The following is a 17,852-nucleotide window of genomic DNA, read 5'->3' on the forward strand; positions in this document are numbered from 1 at the left end:
CAGTGCAAAACTATTCTTAAGGAAAGCAGTCCTGAGGAGTTAAAGACTTAACTGAAATAGTACATAAATGACAAGACTACATTAGAAATGCATGAAGCTTTACACTAGAGTAACTGACCTGGCCTCATCACAGAGCTACAAGGTACTTCATGGAAGACAGAATGATGATTAAAATAAATGCTCCAAAATAAAAAGTGAAAATAAAACAAATGCAGGTGAATAATACGCAACTTGCGTAATGATGGAAATAAAAAGTAGTGAGGATTGTAAACTTCCACAGTCCCCCTCCCTTCCTCTTCTCTGTTGCAGCAACAAGGAGATCAGAAGCATATCCTTTCATTTCTAAAACCAGCTAATTTCCCCATTAAATCCAAACTTTCGGAGTTGTGGTTTCTTTGAACTCTAGTGCAAACAAGCTAGGATCAAACCATAGTTTCAGACTCTGATTTGTTCATTAACTTGAGTTTAAACAAACTACAGTTCATCAAGTTCAGACTTTAAAGCCTTTGATCATGGTTTGTTCTGAGTGAAACAAAATACAATCACTGGTTGGGATTCAACACTAAGCCAAGTGTCATGGTTACTGGTCTCACTCGCTGAATGCAGCCAAGGAATGAATCAACAAATGAAACTCATTATGCATTACTATAAAAGGTAAAGGTAAAGGTACCCCTGCCCGTACAGGCCAGTCTTGACAGACTCTGGGGTTGTGCGCCCATCTCACTCAAGAGGCCGGGGGCCAGCGCTGTCCGCAGACACTTCCGGGTCACGTGGCCAGCGTGACAAGCTGCATCTGGCGAGCCAGCGCAGCACACGGAACGCCGTTTACCTTCCCGCTGGTAAGCGGTCCCTATTTATCTACTTGCACCCGGGGGTGCTTTCGAACTGCTAGGTTGGCAGGCGCTGGGACCGAGCAGCGGGAGCGCACCCCGCCACGGGGATTCGAACCGCCAACCTTTCGATCGGCAAGCCCTAGGCACTGAGGCTTTTACCCACAGCGCCACCCGCGTCCCTAATATGCATTACTATAAGGGACTAGTAAAAAATCCATAATGCAGCTTAGATAACAAAAAGCTTACATTTGGTTTAACCAAACTATTATGTAAGTAAAAAAGGTAAAGGACCCCTGGATGGTTAAGTCCAGTGAAAGGCAATTATTGGGTGTGTTGCTCATTTTGCTTTTCAGGCAAAGAGAGCTGGCGTTTGTCCACAGACAGTTTTCCAGGTCATGTGGCCAGCATGACTAAACTACTACTGGTGCATGGAGCACTGTGATGCGTGCCAGACTGCAAGGAAATGCCGTTTACCTTCCCGCCACAGCAGTACCTATTTATCTACTTGTACTGATATATTTTAGAACTGCTAGGTTGGCAGAAGCAAGGACAGAGCAACAGGAGCTCACCCTGTCACGCGGATTTGAGCTGCCAACCTTCTGATTGGCAAGCCCAAGAGGCTCAGTGGTTTAGACTACAGCACCACCCACATAATAGGGACTATTATGTAAGTATTACATTTTGTCAGCTGCTCTGGGGGCCTTTTTTGCCCCAAAGTTAGCGTAGAAATAAATTTTAACATAACAACATAATGTAACCTAGTGGCAAAATAGTTTGAGACATATTTTAAAGAGAAGATAGGCAAAATGAATTCATATGAGGATAAAGAAGTCAACACGTGAGTTGTTAATGGATGTAGATAAGGGATTGTAAGGGACAGAAGTATTGGCAGGACAATAATATGGCATATATGATCATAGCACCAATTTGCAATACATTTTGTATACATAATAGTTTTAAATATACTTACCCTTTCAAGGGTAAATGTCCTGACCACATATTCAGCCAGCGGTTCTACTTCCACACAAGTAACTTTGAAGTCCCCATACACTTCAGTGTCATCAGGCCAATACTTGTAGCATTTAACCTGCAAGGAAAGTTTTGAAAAATCTCCAAACCAAGGAAGGCAAATGCACAAAAAATGGGACATGTTCAACGTCTTATTAATTCTGCCTAGTAATACAATAATATATATGCCATTACATGAATGAAATAGCCAATGATGATGCTTCAAAAATAAAAGAATCAAGTTTTAGGGGGTGATCCTATAGCAAGATCTCCTGGGGTGAGTAGTTTAGGATGCAGCGGATTTCCAGCTCAGTAGGCTGATGCCTGGTTCAACTGGAGCTAAATCCCCAATCCCAGTTGAGCCAAGCATAATCTCATCCTGGGGTAGGAGCAGAGAGGGAGGACTTAGATTGGGTACTAAGCCCATTTAGCTCAGTCACCTGACCTTGCAACTCAGTATAAAAGGCTGTCTTACAGGCTTGTTTTCCCTCTGCTAGGCTTAAGCAAAGAAGAACAAAGCAGCAGCAGCAGAAGTTCTGCAACTGAATGGGGTTTGGATCTGGTACAACCTTGCTCTGGCTTAAATTATACTTCCTTGCATTTTACACCAGCTTTTTTGAAGATAGTATTGCTCCCTTACTCTAATCAAGCATTCTTTTTTTCTTTTTTTAACCCTGGCTACATCAGATGTTACCTTTTTTTCTTTAGAAAGGAAGAGTGTTTACCTACGCATTTCATTTTTTCACAATTATTTTTTTTCCTGTTTTCAGAACCATTTCTCCATTTTTTCTAACTTACACCATCAAATGTCCATCTTTTATTTGTATGTCATTGCAATAAGCAGAGAAAGGCTGAAATACAGTTTAGGGTCTTCAGGAAGAGTATAGCACAATATCACAAAGTCTTTAGCAAACTGGTCAGATAGTGTTGGACTTGGAGCTACACTCAATTCTCTTCATTAATCCAATACTTTATCATTTGTGCACTTCAAGACATGCTATAGTTGATTAATGCTTTGTTGAACAAGTTCATGGGGGGGGGAATGATATTGTGGTTTCTTGCCCCATATACGCTTATCTCATCTCTAGGCCCTTGGTGTGCTTATACATAGGTGTACACATAATGTGACTCAATCTAAATCACATGATTGATATACAACATAAATCAATCAAGAAATTGGGGATATGTGTGCTGGATTTTAAGCACACAAGCCCTTTGACATGTTACACACATATGAATAAGGGAGAACAAGTTCAGTAGGGTTCCTGGCTCTCATCTAGGGAGATGGTAATCTGCTCTGGCATCTTTCATTTCAAATCCTGGTGCCTTTATTTCAAAAGCACTGATTCAATTTTCATTAGCAAAAAATTTAAAATGTTCAATGTGTTTCCTAAGGTTTCAGCGCTTTCTAAGGTACTACTTACCCGTCCAACCTCAACTAAATTTGTAACCATAACAATACACGCAGATTGTTCCTGCCATATCATTCTCCAGAAATCGTACACCGTTTCATGGACTGGACCTGAAAAGAAAATGCTCTTAAATAAATGTAAAGTAACTACCAAGCCACTGATCTCTAAAATACCTGCCAGTTATTTCCTTAGCTATGAAGGACTCCAGTAATCCTCCCCGGACCGCTGCACATTTATAACTTATGTTTCATTAGTGCTTAAGTATCTCACTTAAACCAGATTATTAGGCATTAAGACTCTTCAACTTGGCATTATGCAAAAAAACACTGAACTACTAAAAATCAGTAATTTTAATATCCGTTCATTAGCACATGAAAAGTCATCTTATCATAGTCTTTACAAACTCTATTTGTCCTGCTCTCCTGCTGTCATTTTATTACAGACAACAGAACCTCATGGTCTGTCCATGATAGAACTTTGCAGTTAATTAAAATCCAGCCATCCTGTTCCCCCATAGGATGAATTTCATTGGCAGTGGCCCCTTAAGTTTCAGTCTAGTACCTTAACTTAATAAGCCCTGCTTCGATTCTAATTCTAATAAATTTATATCCCCTTCTTAAATTAATGTAGGGTAACACCACCATTGACTACTAGTCAGGACAGGTTCAAGACAGTGTATAACTGAAAAATAGCTGCTAGGAAGCAGCAGCAGGCAAGGATTATTGTACCCATGTCCTCTATGTGTGCTTTCTCTAGACACTGAATTGGCCACTGTGGGAAATAGGATGCTGGACAAGACTGGCCTTTGGTCCATTTCTGCAGGGCTATTTTTATGTTCTAAGGAAAAGACAGCACTAAATAAAATAAAAATTGTTAGCTAGTACATTAGGCCTAAACTAAGCAACAAAGAAGTCAGAAACAGCATCTGTGCTTACATTTTGAACACAGCTAGAGTTGTTGTGGGTTTTTGTTGTGGGTTTCCCCCTCAGGAGTAAATGACAAGCAAATGGATCTTTACAGACACTTTGCTATGCAATTCTTAAACCGATCAAACAGCTGCATCTCTATTTTGTTACTTGTACCTACAGTGGACTATAGTAAACATTTTGCAGCAAGCATTAGGTGCAACTATATTAGATGGAACTTAACCAACAGTATTTAATAGTACTTAATTTTATATAGCTCACACAATTATAATCTGAGATGCTAAATTACTTAAAATACTTAGGCTCCATTTTAGTTAGCTATTATTTTCAAGGTTCTCCTATTGTAAAATGGGTTCCATGGGTTCAGCTAAGCACCGAAGAGATAGAAATCTCTTCAAGCTTAATGGGGCAAAATTCACTGCAGTAATGGTTAATGCTTCATTATATTCTCCAGAAATGATAACCTTAAATTAATTATGGCCCAAATTATTAATAAGAGTTTTTCCTATGACTAGGGAGACACTTCAGATAAGGCAGAAGCCTTGCTTCTTTGAGGCCAATTATCTTTCTTTCATGATTATTCTGCCTGGTTGTAACTATTGCCGAGTTGATATAGGTGTAAAAAACAAAAACGAAAAGCAAGGATCCATGACTCCAATAGAGAGCCCCACATTCACAGCAACTAGAGAAGGGGTTTGCCCTGAAAAGAAACCAAACTGTTCAAATGTACCAATTGAAGCACTCAAACACGCAACCCTCCACCCCTCTCGCCAAACTACCCCCCCACACTTTGGCACAAGGGGTAACATGCAGCAGAAGGCTGCTAATCCAACAGGAGAAACCTTGTGGTGTCTCTTTTTTGCTGTGCAGAGCATTGTTGCTAGCCAGGGGTCATGCAGCAGCCTTTCTCCAGGTCAGGTTTTTGTGACATGAAGAAGGAGTAGGGTTAGGAGTAGAAGCATGCTCTCACAACCTGCCACACAATGGCTGGAATAACCTTTCAGATACTGTCCAAAATGACAGATACTCTGGCAAACTCTTACCTTGGGTTGCGATGTAGTGACTTGGCCTTTGGTATCCCTGAAACAGCAAAATAAGTTGATTTCTACAATGGACTATTATTAGCTTTGAAAGTAGAATCCAGTAGGGAAAATGAAGGCACACTCAAGACACTTGTAGGCATCCTTTTCAACATATGGTAGTCGTAGCTGGTCAGCTATATCGCCTAGTTTTAACTATTATTATTTTTTGTAAAAAAAAACTTCCAAGTAAAGTGCTGGAAGAGAAATGAAGTCCAATTGATTTCAAATGGTTTCATTTCTGAGTGAATGTGCTTAAGACTGGATGGAAATTTCATATAACCTAATACAACATGTACTTTACGTAATATTAGATCAATGCTTCCTAATAGGTGTCATGTGAAACTGGATCTCTGCTAGCATTAGTTCAGTGTTGAAACTATACACTTTGCCTTCACTTTTTATAACTGAAATAGTTCTGTTTGTTGCTCCATATAATAAGCCGCGAAACAATCACACTTAATTAGCAAAAACTAACTTCCACTATGAATGCGCAAAAAATATTAGAGCCATAAATAACAAGCAGAACAGCTGAATGTTAGAGCTGGACAATGTGTATGTGTGCACAAATTCAAAATCTACATGCAATGTTGTAAAAATACTTTGTGCAGTTATATAAACCAAATTTTAGAATTAAAACAAATTGTGTGCATATATAATACTTTATATAAAGACATGTATATACACATGCACATATAGTACTACTGAATTTTTTCTACGCTATCATTTTCAAACATTGGAGAGAGCTCCACACTATTCAGTGTATTAAAACTACAAAAAAGCAATAATAACCAGAACCCATGGAAATTATTTCCAAGTGCCATTTTTTGTTAATAGTATGGCACAGCATTGTAAGAAGAAGTAAGCAATTTAGTAGTGCTGGCTTACAAGGAAAAGTACCTATATCCCCTTGTATACAAATGTGAGATATGAGCCTTATATGCAGTGCTAAAGCTCCTGTAAACACCTTCTCCTCCAATGTTCCCTCCATAATTATTATGTATTATCCTTGTTCTTAAAAATACTTCTGGAGGAAACAACTTTGTGTAATTTTCCTCATATAAAACACATTCTACTGAATTGCTTGAGCTGGGAAATTTTTGCTATGAAATGAACACCCAAAGAGAACTTGATATTCAAATAGATTATATGTTTATGAATTTATTTTAGCGCACAATTTAAAATTTTGTTGTAGTAAATTAATTAGTTCCGTTTTGCATATGCTTGTAAAATAACATTTCTGTTTCCTTAGACAGAATTGTGTCCCTCTGCATTTAACCAAGAACCTGTGATGGTTTTAATAAGAGGACTTCATGCAAAGGTCCCTAAAAATAAGAGTGAGTTGCATGTGCTAGGCCAATGACTTCCATTTTAGAGAACAATACTTCTGCAAATTTATCAGCAAAGCCACAAATTTTATATTGACACTTCTCAACAACAAACTGCTGAGTCATTTCCTACTAAGGCATACCACATTCATGGGTCTTAACATTTGTTGTATTGGATTTAGTCATGCTTAGATTTAATAGATCCCCACTGTGACTGAGGCTAAAATCTGAACCCTATTTGCCTGGGAGTAAGCCCCACCAAATTCAACAAGACTTACTTCTGAGTAGGCATGGTGCGGGTTGCACTATAAATTGCCCAATCTCCAATTTTCACCTAGTTTCAGTGAAATCATATCCAAACCCTTCCCCCCACTTATTTCCATTTGTTTTTCTTGAATAGATAATATATTTTGCGTCTCCAAAACATGTCCATACTTGTCCAAGACATAATCTCTGGTGGAATCATGAAGCACACATTATGAGTTGTGTGAACAACCCAGAACAAAAGGTGTGGGGGCAGGGGAAAGAAAAAAGGAGAGAAACTCCTTGTGCTAATGGGACAACGTCAGTGGATACAACCTATGTCTCTAAATATATATGTTTGTGTATATACTATATATACCATTACTGAATTGTCCCCAGCCCATAAGAAAAGTGATCATGACTGGACTCCCTTTAACAAAAGGAGACAATTCACCACCATCAAGAACCCCTTTCGTATCATAACCAGGTCTCTTCAGAAGCAGCACTATACACCAAACTATCCAGCTTCTCACATGAAAATGGAATGCAAAATAAAAGCTACTGACCAAAGCAAACAAAAATAATACTCAAGCAAAATGCAATTTTTTCTTTAACAGATAAGGTCAGCTGGTTTAGCTGATGGTTTTCATGACTGCACTATAGGACTATCTAACTTTTAAAATACAGGTACAAACATAAATTATTAACACAAAGGAACATTTAAAAGACCAGATATATAAATGGGATTAATTAAATGAGGCATGCACATATATCTAGTAATAAAAATTAGAAGAGTAACACAACTGAGAATGTTTGCTATATTAAATAGTCATAACAGGATGCTGTTATTCACATATAGTGGTACTTACATCCCTGTACAGCCAAATCTACAGCCCAAATCAAAGTCAGATGTGAAAGAAAGCACAACAATGTCAGTGAGTACTAGGACGGAGAACAAGGAAAAGTGTACATTTTGTTCTTAATTGGGGGGGAAAAGCTGTCATTCAGTTTGTAGGAATTGCATGCAAAAAAAGTTTCACAGAGAGAAGCTGGAAAGAAAAAGACCAAGCTGTATCATCTACTTACATCAATGTAATTAGCATTAATGTAGTCCGAAGAAGGATCATCTTCCACAGGTTGTAATATCACTCTGGAGTGGTCATCTGTAAATATATTATGTGAGTCAAAACTTGCCCAGAACAAAAGTACAATAGGTGTGGATGGATGTAGACAATGATAGAAGGGACTGGACTAGCAGATATTAGCATCTAACAAAACAGACATTTTAGTGGATGCCTTTAATCCAGGGATTGCCAACATGAATCCCTACAGATGTTTCAGGAGAAAGTCCTGACAATAGACCATGCTGGCTGCCTGGAGTCCAGAAACATCTGGAGGGCCCTATATTGACTACTCTGGTGTTTAAACTTTCACCTGAGCAGAAGCAACACACTTCTTTTTTTTAGAAGTTCCACTGAAATATGTGTATATGCAATGGATGATGATAAGTAGGGGCATATATAGCTGTCTTAAACTAGACTTCATAGCTTAGTTCAGTCTTTGATGCATGACAGCTACTTTAAATAGTTCCATGTGGCAGTTGCTTCATTGTGATGAGCTTTAGCTCAAGAGCAACCTGTCATAGGAGAAATTTACTTTTAACACTGTCATTAGGTGGATTTGCAGTGACATGGATATGCTGCACATCACTCCAGTATAGTTCCCCCCATCCTAGCCCCTTCCAGATATTTTTATGCTACAACTGTCAGGGAGTTGCAGTCCAAAATATCTGGTGGGCACCATGTTGGGAAAGGCTGGTCCACTCAAATGGCTCAGTGGAATTAGTTCACAAGCAAGGCGATTGAGAAAGTCCATCAGAGAAATTATCAGTGTATTGGAGGAACGGGGAGGAAGAAGATGCACTCACAGATAGTCCTATTTATTCCCCCATCCCCCGGTGGAGTAAAAAGGCTTTTCAGGAGGAAAGTCACAAAAAACACAGTTCACCAAGCAATAATGGCACATAGTGCAATCTCTTGGTTCCTTTATCACTACCAAAGGTAGTATGTGAACTGAACCCTGAACAGTTAAGAATCTGGCCCACCACAATCACTAAAATGTTCAGCTCTTGAAAAATTGTGATTTGAATGCATACTCTTTCACACATCTGAATATGATGGACAGAGAAATCTAAGCCTTTATCAGCTGTTTTCCCACTAGCACCGTGATAGCAGATGCTATTCTTGTTGTAAAATGGTAATCAAATTTTGTTTGTGCTTTGGTCTTAACTATCAAAAGCTTTACTCCTGAGGATCTGTCAGGGTTCTTTGATTCTAATCACTGCATCAGAATGCACCAGTGGTAGACAACTGAAAAATAAAATATGGTGTAGCAGTGTAACAGAAATGCAGTGAAATGTTAATTTAAATTTAAAAAGAACTAAAGAGAGGGGAAATTGGTTTGCAGAAAAAACTTTTTACTTGTATCTTACTACCCCATTCTCTCATCCCTTCATTCACTTCTGATTATTATAACATTATTTAAAACTACACTTTATCTGTACATAAATAAATAAATATCTGACCATATTTCTATCTGTAAGCTGCTTTGCCCCCTCAGGGAGAAAGGTGGAGTACAACAACAACAACAACAACAACAACAACAACAACAACACCTCTATTTTCCTTCAACACACCTACCACCTCCACCCAGCACCAGTTCAGCTGAAAGGCTACACAGCATAGCAAGGGACCTTAACTTCCCCCGATCTCTCATTATAAAGGTAAAATGTGATTCAGTCAATAATTGTGGCCCTATAATCTGCATGATGTAGTGGTGTAGTGATAAAAGTGATGGACCAGGAATAGGGAGAGCTGTTCAGATCTCCACTCAGACTCACCATGATGCTCAGTCGCCATTTCTCAGCCAAATCTACCAGACAGGGAAACTGGATGGATGGGGGAACCAGGTATGCTGTACGAGTTTACTAAATATTCATCAACATAATGAAATATCCACTTTTAACTTACATGCGATAATGTTTCCATATCTATTCTTTGTTCTGTTTTGATCCTTTTTTGCCACATCCCAAGAAGCTGACTGCCCTTCAAAGAAGCTCTTTATTTAAAAAAAAGGGGGGAGGGGAGATGAGATTATGATTCACACATATTTTTGCATTTATTTCAACATTTGTTTTAGTGTTCAAAATAGCAACCACCTACATTTTTTCATTAGAAATAAATGTAATAACTGGTCTGGAAACTTCTGATGGGGGCAGAAGCAAACACTGAGCAAATTCAAGGCCTGCTACTTTAAACTGCAAAAAGTGTGTGCTTCTTGCTTTCGCCTGTTTCTCCATCCCTAATACAAATAACATAAATTGTCCAACAACAAATAGGTAAACATGTGAAGAAAGAATTTCCCAGTTAAAAATGATTTCTGTCACACTGACAAAAATAAATCAAGTATTTCTTTAGTGAAACACCACAATATGGACTTGTACTAGCATGCTTCTCATTCACAGTAAAGTCATTTTTATGGCTTGCCCATGCTGTTCAAACATGGGTATGGGCAGTGGCAGATTTTGGTCTTTAAAATTTCAGTCCTGTATGAGGCAAAAATTTGGAACCCCCTGCTCCTTGCCTTCTGTTCTCTCAATTCACTGCATTATAGTTCCAAAGCCCTGCAGCACCCTCTAGCGTCAGCTCCCAATGTGGTCACACTGGTCCAAATCTGCCTCTGCTATAGGCTCTGTACACTGTCCCTGTACCCTGATTTTTTTACAGGGTTTATGCACGTCAGTGGCCTATCTAGTCTACCACCCCATTTCCCACAGTGGCCAACCAAAAGCCTGAGACCAGGTAGGGTTGGATGGATCCACCTACCACAATCCTACTCTCTCCATACCCTGATAGCAACCAGTTATCTGACATAAATATCAGTGTTAAAACAGCTGACTTAAAAATGGCTATGAAAAATTTGCTGCAGAACTGGAGGGACTTTCGGTAGAGAGTGGATGTTTCAAGCACACCCTCTGTAATGCTTTATGACATAGCATCTAAAGCAATGAAATTTCAAAGTTTCTCTTTGGGATTATTTCATTGACTCATGGTTCACAGAGAAGTGGTCTTTTAACAATTTAATCCCAATTAAACATTCATTTTAATCTTCTTGTAATTAAGAACTCGTGAAAACAAGAAGCTGTACTCTCAACGGGCCTCTCCTAAGTTATTGAAAAAACACAGCTGTTGACATTTTTACCTCATATTCTTCTTTAAAACCGTAGCTGTCAGATGTTTTCATGAGGTTAATATGCTGCAGCAAATCAGCTACTCTTATAGCAGGATGTAGTTGGCCTGTTTGGTATGGCGACTCTGTTCCTTCGCAGAGGTAGCGAGGCACATCGAGCAGACGACTTGACTCTGCTGTTGCACTGTGGTTTTCATCTGTGGTGATATTAATCCAGAGAATAATAATTAAACTCAAATACTCCAAGATACAGTCCAGTTTTAAATCAGCTCGCTGCTGCACTCTGTTTTGGAAGCCACAATAAGGAATGTGCACACAACAAATGTGTTCTGGCTTTTTGAAAAGCATTGTTTTGGGAAAAGGTCTGTTCCTGTCTCGAGAACTAGGCAGTGCTAATTCCACCCGGGACCAGGATGACAGCACAGAAGATAATTTTACATGTCCCCCCCCCTCTTTTTAAATCAAATTCACTGTCCAGCAGTAAATGGTTGAACTCAGTTTGGGTTGGCCAACTCTAGTCAGCACAAATTGCCAGAATAGGCGCAAACCGCTGTTCAACTTTTGTATACAGCTGATGGGCCTTGAGGTTACTTACAACACTATTGCCCCATACACATACTGAGTAAGCAGTAACCTTCTATTTATGGCTGCCTTGGAGCCCTCAAAACCTGCTACAAGCTCACATGGACTTGTTCTCTGTGATCTATCTTCCCTTAAGAACATGATAAGAGTAAATGCTTCAAGCAAAGCTGTCAATCTTGCTGGGACCAGAGGCTGGCTTTATATTTTATGGCTGCTGCACAGAGGTAATTCATGTACCCTTGGAGATTTTGGAGGGAGGAGAGAGAAAAAGAAGCATTGCACAAAAAGAGTTCACCCTGAGATAATCGGTATGTGCAACGTAAACTGAACCATTGTTGGCCTTCAAGACTCTCAAAGGGATCTTGTTTTTAGAGAGGCCTGTTGTCTTCACACTCTGCTTAAGTGTTTTGGAGGTATCTGGCCAGGCACCAGAAACAGAATGGACAAAATTCACTTCATTCAGTGGTGCAAGTTGGAAAAATGTCCAAAAGAAGAAAACAAACAAACAAACAGTGCTTTAGTTTGCCATGGACGACCCCCCCCCCATTTTGGATGTTCATTAAGTAACAATGAGTGGATGCAAATACAGTATTAGGCAAGTTTCTGGTTTTAAAGTTGTAGTTAATGTTTTCAGGTGAAAAGCCATAGCAAGTATATGGTTCAGCATACTCGTGCAAACTTCTTTGCGTTGCTCAAATTTATTAGTGGCAACAGTTTTCTGTACCTTTGGTCCCACCCCCCGTAAACAATGCAGGGGAAGTACATGCTATTGTTTTTAATTTTTTACAAGTATTCCAGCACAATTTATTTTACATTATATACCATTTAGACCACATAGCATGCTTTAGTTTTTCCTTCTTGTGTATTTCTGGTCAAACACTTGTGATGTATTTAGACAAAAAAATTAACATAAGGTTATTTTCTTATGATAAACATGTAAAATAAGCATGTCAAATTACACCACTCTCCGGGACATCAGAAAAGAAATTCAGTGTAAACTTAAAATTTTCCTATACAAGCTACCCCTGTTCAAAATTTTCTGGAAAATCCACCTCGCTACCCTGATCTGATCCTGCTATGCCAATTTTGCATTATATTATAACATAGTTACCTAGTTAAGCAACACAGATTGTTTTACAGAAGAATATACATTAACAAATAAAAGTTAATCTGACGATCAGAGTACCTAGTGCACACAGCATAAAATGACGCTCTGATGTTAGAATCAGTACAATCAGATACAGCTAAAGGCCCTGCACATTTTCAAACACATCAACTCCTTCAACTGAAATCCCACTCCATTGACATAGGTATATGTTCAAATTTAAACTTGGGTTTGACAGCTTCAGAATGACTATAAGAATCCACTTGTCTAGCATGATAGAGCCCTATCCAGCTGCTTGCTAGCCACAGTTGCCCCAGCCAACACCTGGGAAATACACCTGGAAAATACATGAAAAAGAAACACATGTGTGACTGTATTGTATGGCAGAGCTTTGCCAATAGTCATCTTCTACAACTATTTCACATTTATTTTGAACCAATCTTGTACAAGATGCTGGACAGAACACAGAAGCTTCCAATTTGGTAGCAGATTACTTGCATTCCAAATCTGAATTTTAGGAATTTACTTCTTCCACACTGATCTGACTCCACCAACAAGAAACATTTGAACTGAACAAAGAGGCGTCCTATTTCAAAACAGACACATATCAAAGTCCAACAAAGATCAAATCCAAAGTCATTTTTAAGTACCATAAAAGCAATCATGTTATTATATTAAAGTAAATAACCCCACTCCTTAAATGATCTCATGGGGTTTTAATTTGAATCATCGTGTGCTTCATTAAACTGAGTAACAGTGTGAATGACAAATCAAAGTCATATTAAAGATAGCATTTCATTCATTATACCATATATCTTGTAATATAAATCACCTCATTTACCCAGCCAACATTCACACAATATACTATAAAGCATAGTTCCACAGGATGGGGATCAGCCTATGCAAGGCTTAGACTTGTGCAATCCCAGTTTACCTCTTCTGAGGAGAATAAGTTTAGAAGCTTTTGTTTAGTAATAGGTTGATTCTGAACAGTAATGCATGTTGTTTGAGCAGCTAAAACCCTGGTTAATGTTAATTATGTTTTGTTTGAAATAAGCTAACTTGAAACTATGTTTCATGTCTATGTGTTCCATGGTTCAGTGTGACATCTCAACACACTCACCCTGTCTCCTCAAATACTTACCAGTTATAGGGACTGTAACCCATTGAAGCATTAAAAAAAAGCAAATAAATCTTGAGACATTCGAAAACTTTTTTTATGTTAGAAAACAGTCAAAGCTTAAGCTTAAAAGCTGTAGAAGCTTTGTAACAATGGTAACTAAAATAGCTTCTACAATTTTGGAATCATAAAGAAATCTAAATAACTTTGTGCCATTTTAATCACCACAGACATGCACATATTACAAAGCCTTTTTTTTTGTATGTATGTATGAAATGAAATGAAATGTCAAATATAAAAAAGGAAGAATGAGCAATGGTATCAAATCTCTAACATAAATACAAGCTCTCATGAACTCCAACTAAGACATTTTGCCTCACGTAAATAATATTTGTCAATGAACAACAAACAACAAGCCACACTGTGATGTGAATGCATGCTGAAACTGTCAGGCTGCCTTTCAGTTTTGCCCTGGGGTTGCTCTTCACAGCTGCCTGGCTCACTAAAATTCGAACAGATTAACCTTTGCATGTCAAAAGATTTGTTTCACCTAACTCAGTTGGAGGTTTTGATAGCTCTAATGTCACATCAAATATACTTGTTTAGTGAGTACATGGCAGCAAGAGCCTCTTGATGAAAAGGATTAGGAAAACAGCACCCAATCAGCGAGTTTAAAATTAGCAATTATTTAGATATGTTAATTATAATTTAAAGCTGTAATCAAATCATTACTAAATGGCTGAAGAAAAAGCATGGGACATTTGACACAATGCTGAATGTGTGCATAGGAGACCCACATCCATATACCTGACCAGCTATGGAGCCCTGAGTTGGGGCTACTATTATAGTATAGTAGACCTGATTTCAAATCCCTACCCAGTCATGAAGCCCATAGGATGGCCTTGGACAAATTCCCAGCCTACTCCACAAAGTTTTTTAAAGAATAAAGGGGAAAGGGAACCATGGAAGCCAACCTAAGCTCCTTATCATAAGGGCAAGATAAAAATGTAATATGTACAATGGAACTAGCTCCATCCACCTAAGATCAGACAGGGAAGTGTGGTTCTCAAGCACCACTTCCTGTGCCACATTGTAAGCTGCTTTTTAAAAACAAAAACGGGGGTATTTTTAAAAACAGTTTGTGATATGGCAATGGAATCTGTAGTTCAAAGTCCCATGGGATGTGCTCTAACCTTAGATACCAGCTAAAATGGTTTTTTTAGATTCTGGCCTAACTCTTTTAGCTCAGAAAGTTATAACAAGTTCCAAAGGGCCTGAGACACGGACATCTAAATTTTTTATTCCTCATGTTATAAAATCATGTTCCAAAGCCCCCAAACTGCCATGTATTTGGGGGAGGGGAAGGGGATGCTTGAATTCAATATGGCAAAGGGTGTGGGAATTTGAGGCGGTCACTATACGGTGATAAGCTTTTTGGGTATGCATCAGTTTCCATTTGAATTTGGATCCATTTCAATGCAGTTTCTGGCCAGCATTTAGCACTTGAGTTCATTTGGTTGTACTACTGGTTGATTTATGCTAGGAAAAGGATAAAACAAATGTTCCTATGCTGGCCTTTGATTCAACTAAGATATCCTTCTGGATTACTGTATGGGAGACTGGGAGACAATATTTTAATGGTTGCTGCTACTTGTCAGGTAGGTTCCATAGGACTCTATCTTGAATCACATGCTGATTAGGCTTCAGGATTAAGCTGTCTGCACATATGGACTGGGAATGGCAAAAGAAATGTTGAATGGGTTTCTGGATCTGGTAACGTCTGGACTGAGTTTGTTAGGCCTCATCCTTAACAACAATGCAGTACTACTGATGATTTGATAGCCTTTGGCCTACTCTGTGGGAAGTGCACTGGCAGGCTGAGGGTGCCATTAAATCTGGACCTGACACTCCTTGTTCAAGTAGCACTTGTGACGCAAAGTGCTACGGCTGTAGTCCCTTCCATCTATTATTGTTTGCATTCGTCTGTCTTGAAGGAAAATGGAGTGCGCCTCTGGGGGTGAAGTCAAAGGGCAGCATTAGCAGCACCAAAGTGAATTCTCTGAGGTGCAAGCCTGGGCACTGTGTATGGAGGTCCTGGGCTGCCCAGAAAGAAAGACTTCCCCCCTCAGCATCGCTGATGTGGTCCAAATCAAAGCAGAACAATACTTTTGGCACCAGCTTGGCTGCAGGAGTTGCCAAAATGAGGCGTACAAGGTGCCATCCAACCATCTTAGGGACTTCACTCCAAACTTGTATCGGGTGCTCTCCTTAGTCTTTTCTTCTCCTATCTAGGCTCTTATAACATCTAGGTTAGATTACCTCTGTGCATTTTAATGGAATTTCCTTTGTAGATAATTTCAAACTTCCATTGGTTCAATTGAACTGCACAGATTTGAACACATTGTGTTTCTCGATGCACTGCCAGTTGCGGGCTTTGACTTATAAAACCCGAAATTACTTGGGACCAGGATATTTGATAGACCCTTTTCTCTCTAAAACATTTCTACCTCACCCTTCAATATAAAATCTCCCAGGGAGATTCCAATATTATTGAAAACGCCCAACAAGTAAGTAAGTAAATAAGAAAAATTGAGAGCTATGTAAAAGCACCAGTCATACTTCTTAAGCCATTCAAAACATGGATGGGAAAACACACACAAGCGGTGAAAATTGTACAGATGAGGTGCCACTTGCAAGGCCCTGTCGCTGGTGGACACCCACCACATTTAAAGAACATGGGTGCACTAGAAGTGGGAGTCCTATGGTGATCTCAACAATTAGGTAAGTTCATACAGAAGAAGGCGGTTCTTCAGATGCCAGGCCCTAGGCTGTCTATAGCTTTATGGTCAAAGTCAGCCCTTCAAATTGTATGTGGAAACAAATTGGTAGCTAGTAAAGAACCGGATGTCACTGTTAACAGCCCAACCAGCCTTCAAATGCAGCCTCATGTAAAGTATTGTATAGTAATCTAACCAGGGCATGGAAAACTGCCACAAGGTAATATATTTTCTAAGAAGGAAGCTAGTTAACCGACTGTCTGTGTCACAGAGTGGTACAAATATGAATCTCGAAAGTGGGACTCAACAGCACCCTTAAAGCTAAGGACTGTCTCCTTTGGGGAATGCAACTCTAAACAATAGAAGCTGAATACTCATTTTCTATTTAGTCTTGTCTCCTGAAAAGTCCCTTTCCGAACTTTAATATTGGTTTCAGAATCCTCCCTCTTCGTGCTCTAGTTTCCCCAGTAGCTTGCAGCGGTGGTGCTTCGAAACAAACTTTGAGGTATCAATTGGTTATTATTTCAATGCCAGTTTTTAGTTTTAAAAGCAAATTTTATTCTGCAGAAGATCAGTGATATAGGGTGCTTCCAGACAGGAGCATAATATGGCTAAAAAGTCACTTGCTGCAAACTGGTCGCTACTCTTTTTTTTTTTAAAAAACCACATTGGATTTTGGTGTTGGCAAGGGGAAATGGGGATTAAATGTAGGGGGAGGGTACATAGACTGGCATTTTGATGCTGACACATTGTGTGGACACTGAAAGAAACCTCCATACATGAGTAGCACTGATCCTACAATAAATGCCTTTTTGGAAGCATCCATAATCACACTACCATATCAGGTTGAATATGTGAAACCACCACTGTTTCTAAAGCAAGGTCAGCTTTGAAAACAAAAATATCACTGAAGCAACCACCAATTAAGCTGTGAAAACCAACAATTAGCCTCCCAAATTGAGGGAGAAACCAGCTTCCAGTGCACATTTCAAACCCAGGAAGGCCGTTCATTTCTCTTGACTGCTTGATGCTGCCCGAGGAAAATGAGTACACCCGAATGTTCTGCCAACAGCAGGCTTATATTTTCAGTCTGAAACAAGCTGTTTAGACACCCAGTAAATATATTGGTTGACAGGAGTTATAAACCATGCAAGGAGATGAAATCCATGAAGGAAGAGATTATGGACTAGG

General features: G+C 39.1%; 1 protein-coding gene across 8 annotated transcripts in view; it reads right to left on the reverse strand.

Annotated features, from left to right (window-relative positions):
* PTPRK (protein tyrosine phosphatase receptor type K) overlaps window positions 1-17,852 on the reverse strand; it is a 334,736-nt gene that overhangs the window by 10,723 nt on the left and 306,161 nt on the right. For 5 of the 8 annotated variants that reach the window (XM_053381865.1, XM_053381864.1, XM_053381866.1 and 2 more), the window contains 7 exons: window positions 11,090-11,274; window positions 9,859-9,946; window positions 7,916-7,992; window positions 7,699-7,716; window positions 5,223-5,259; window positions 3,266-3,363; window positions 1,804-1,920 (listed from right to left, as the gene is read on the reverse strand). In XM_053381865.1, the coding sequence (XP_053237840.1) occupies window positions 1,804-1,920; window positions 3,266-3,363; window positions 5,223-5,259; window positions 7,699-7,716; window positions 7,916-7,992; window positions 9,859-9,946; window positions 11,090-11,274 (620 nt within the window). The remainder of the gene's footprint in view (window positions 1-1,803; window positions 1,921-3,265; window positions 3,364-5,222; window positions 5,260-7,698; window positions 7,717-7,915; window positions 7,993-9,858; window positions 9,947-11,089; window positions 11,275-17,852) is intronic. The other 3 variants (XM_053381867.1, XM_053381871.1, XM_053381870.1) reach the window with 1 other exon arrangement.

Source organism: Podarcis raffonei, chromosome 3 (genome assembly GCF_027172205.1).
Source record: "Podarcis raffonei isolate rPodRaf1 chromosome 3, rPodRaf1.pri, whole genome shotgun sequence".
NCBI classification, from domain to species: Eukaryota; Metazoa; Chordata; class Lepidosauria; order Squamata; family Lacertidae; genus Podarcis; species Podarcis raffonei.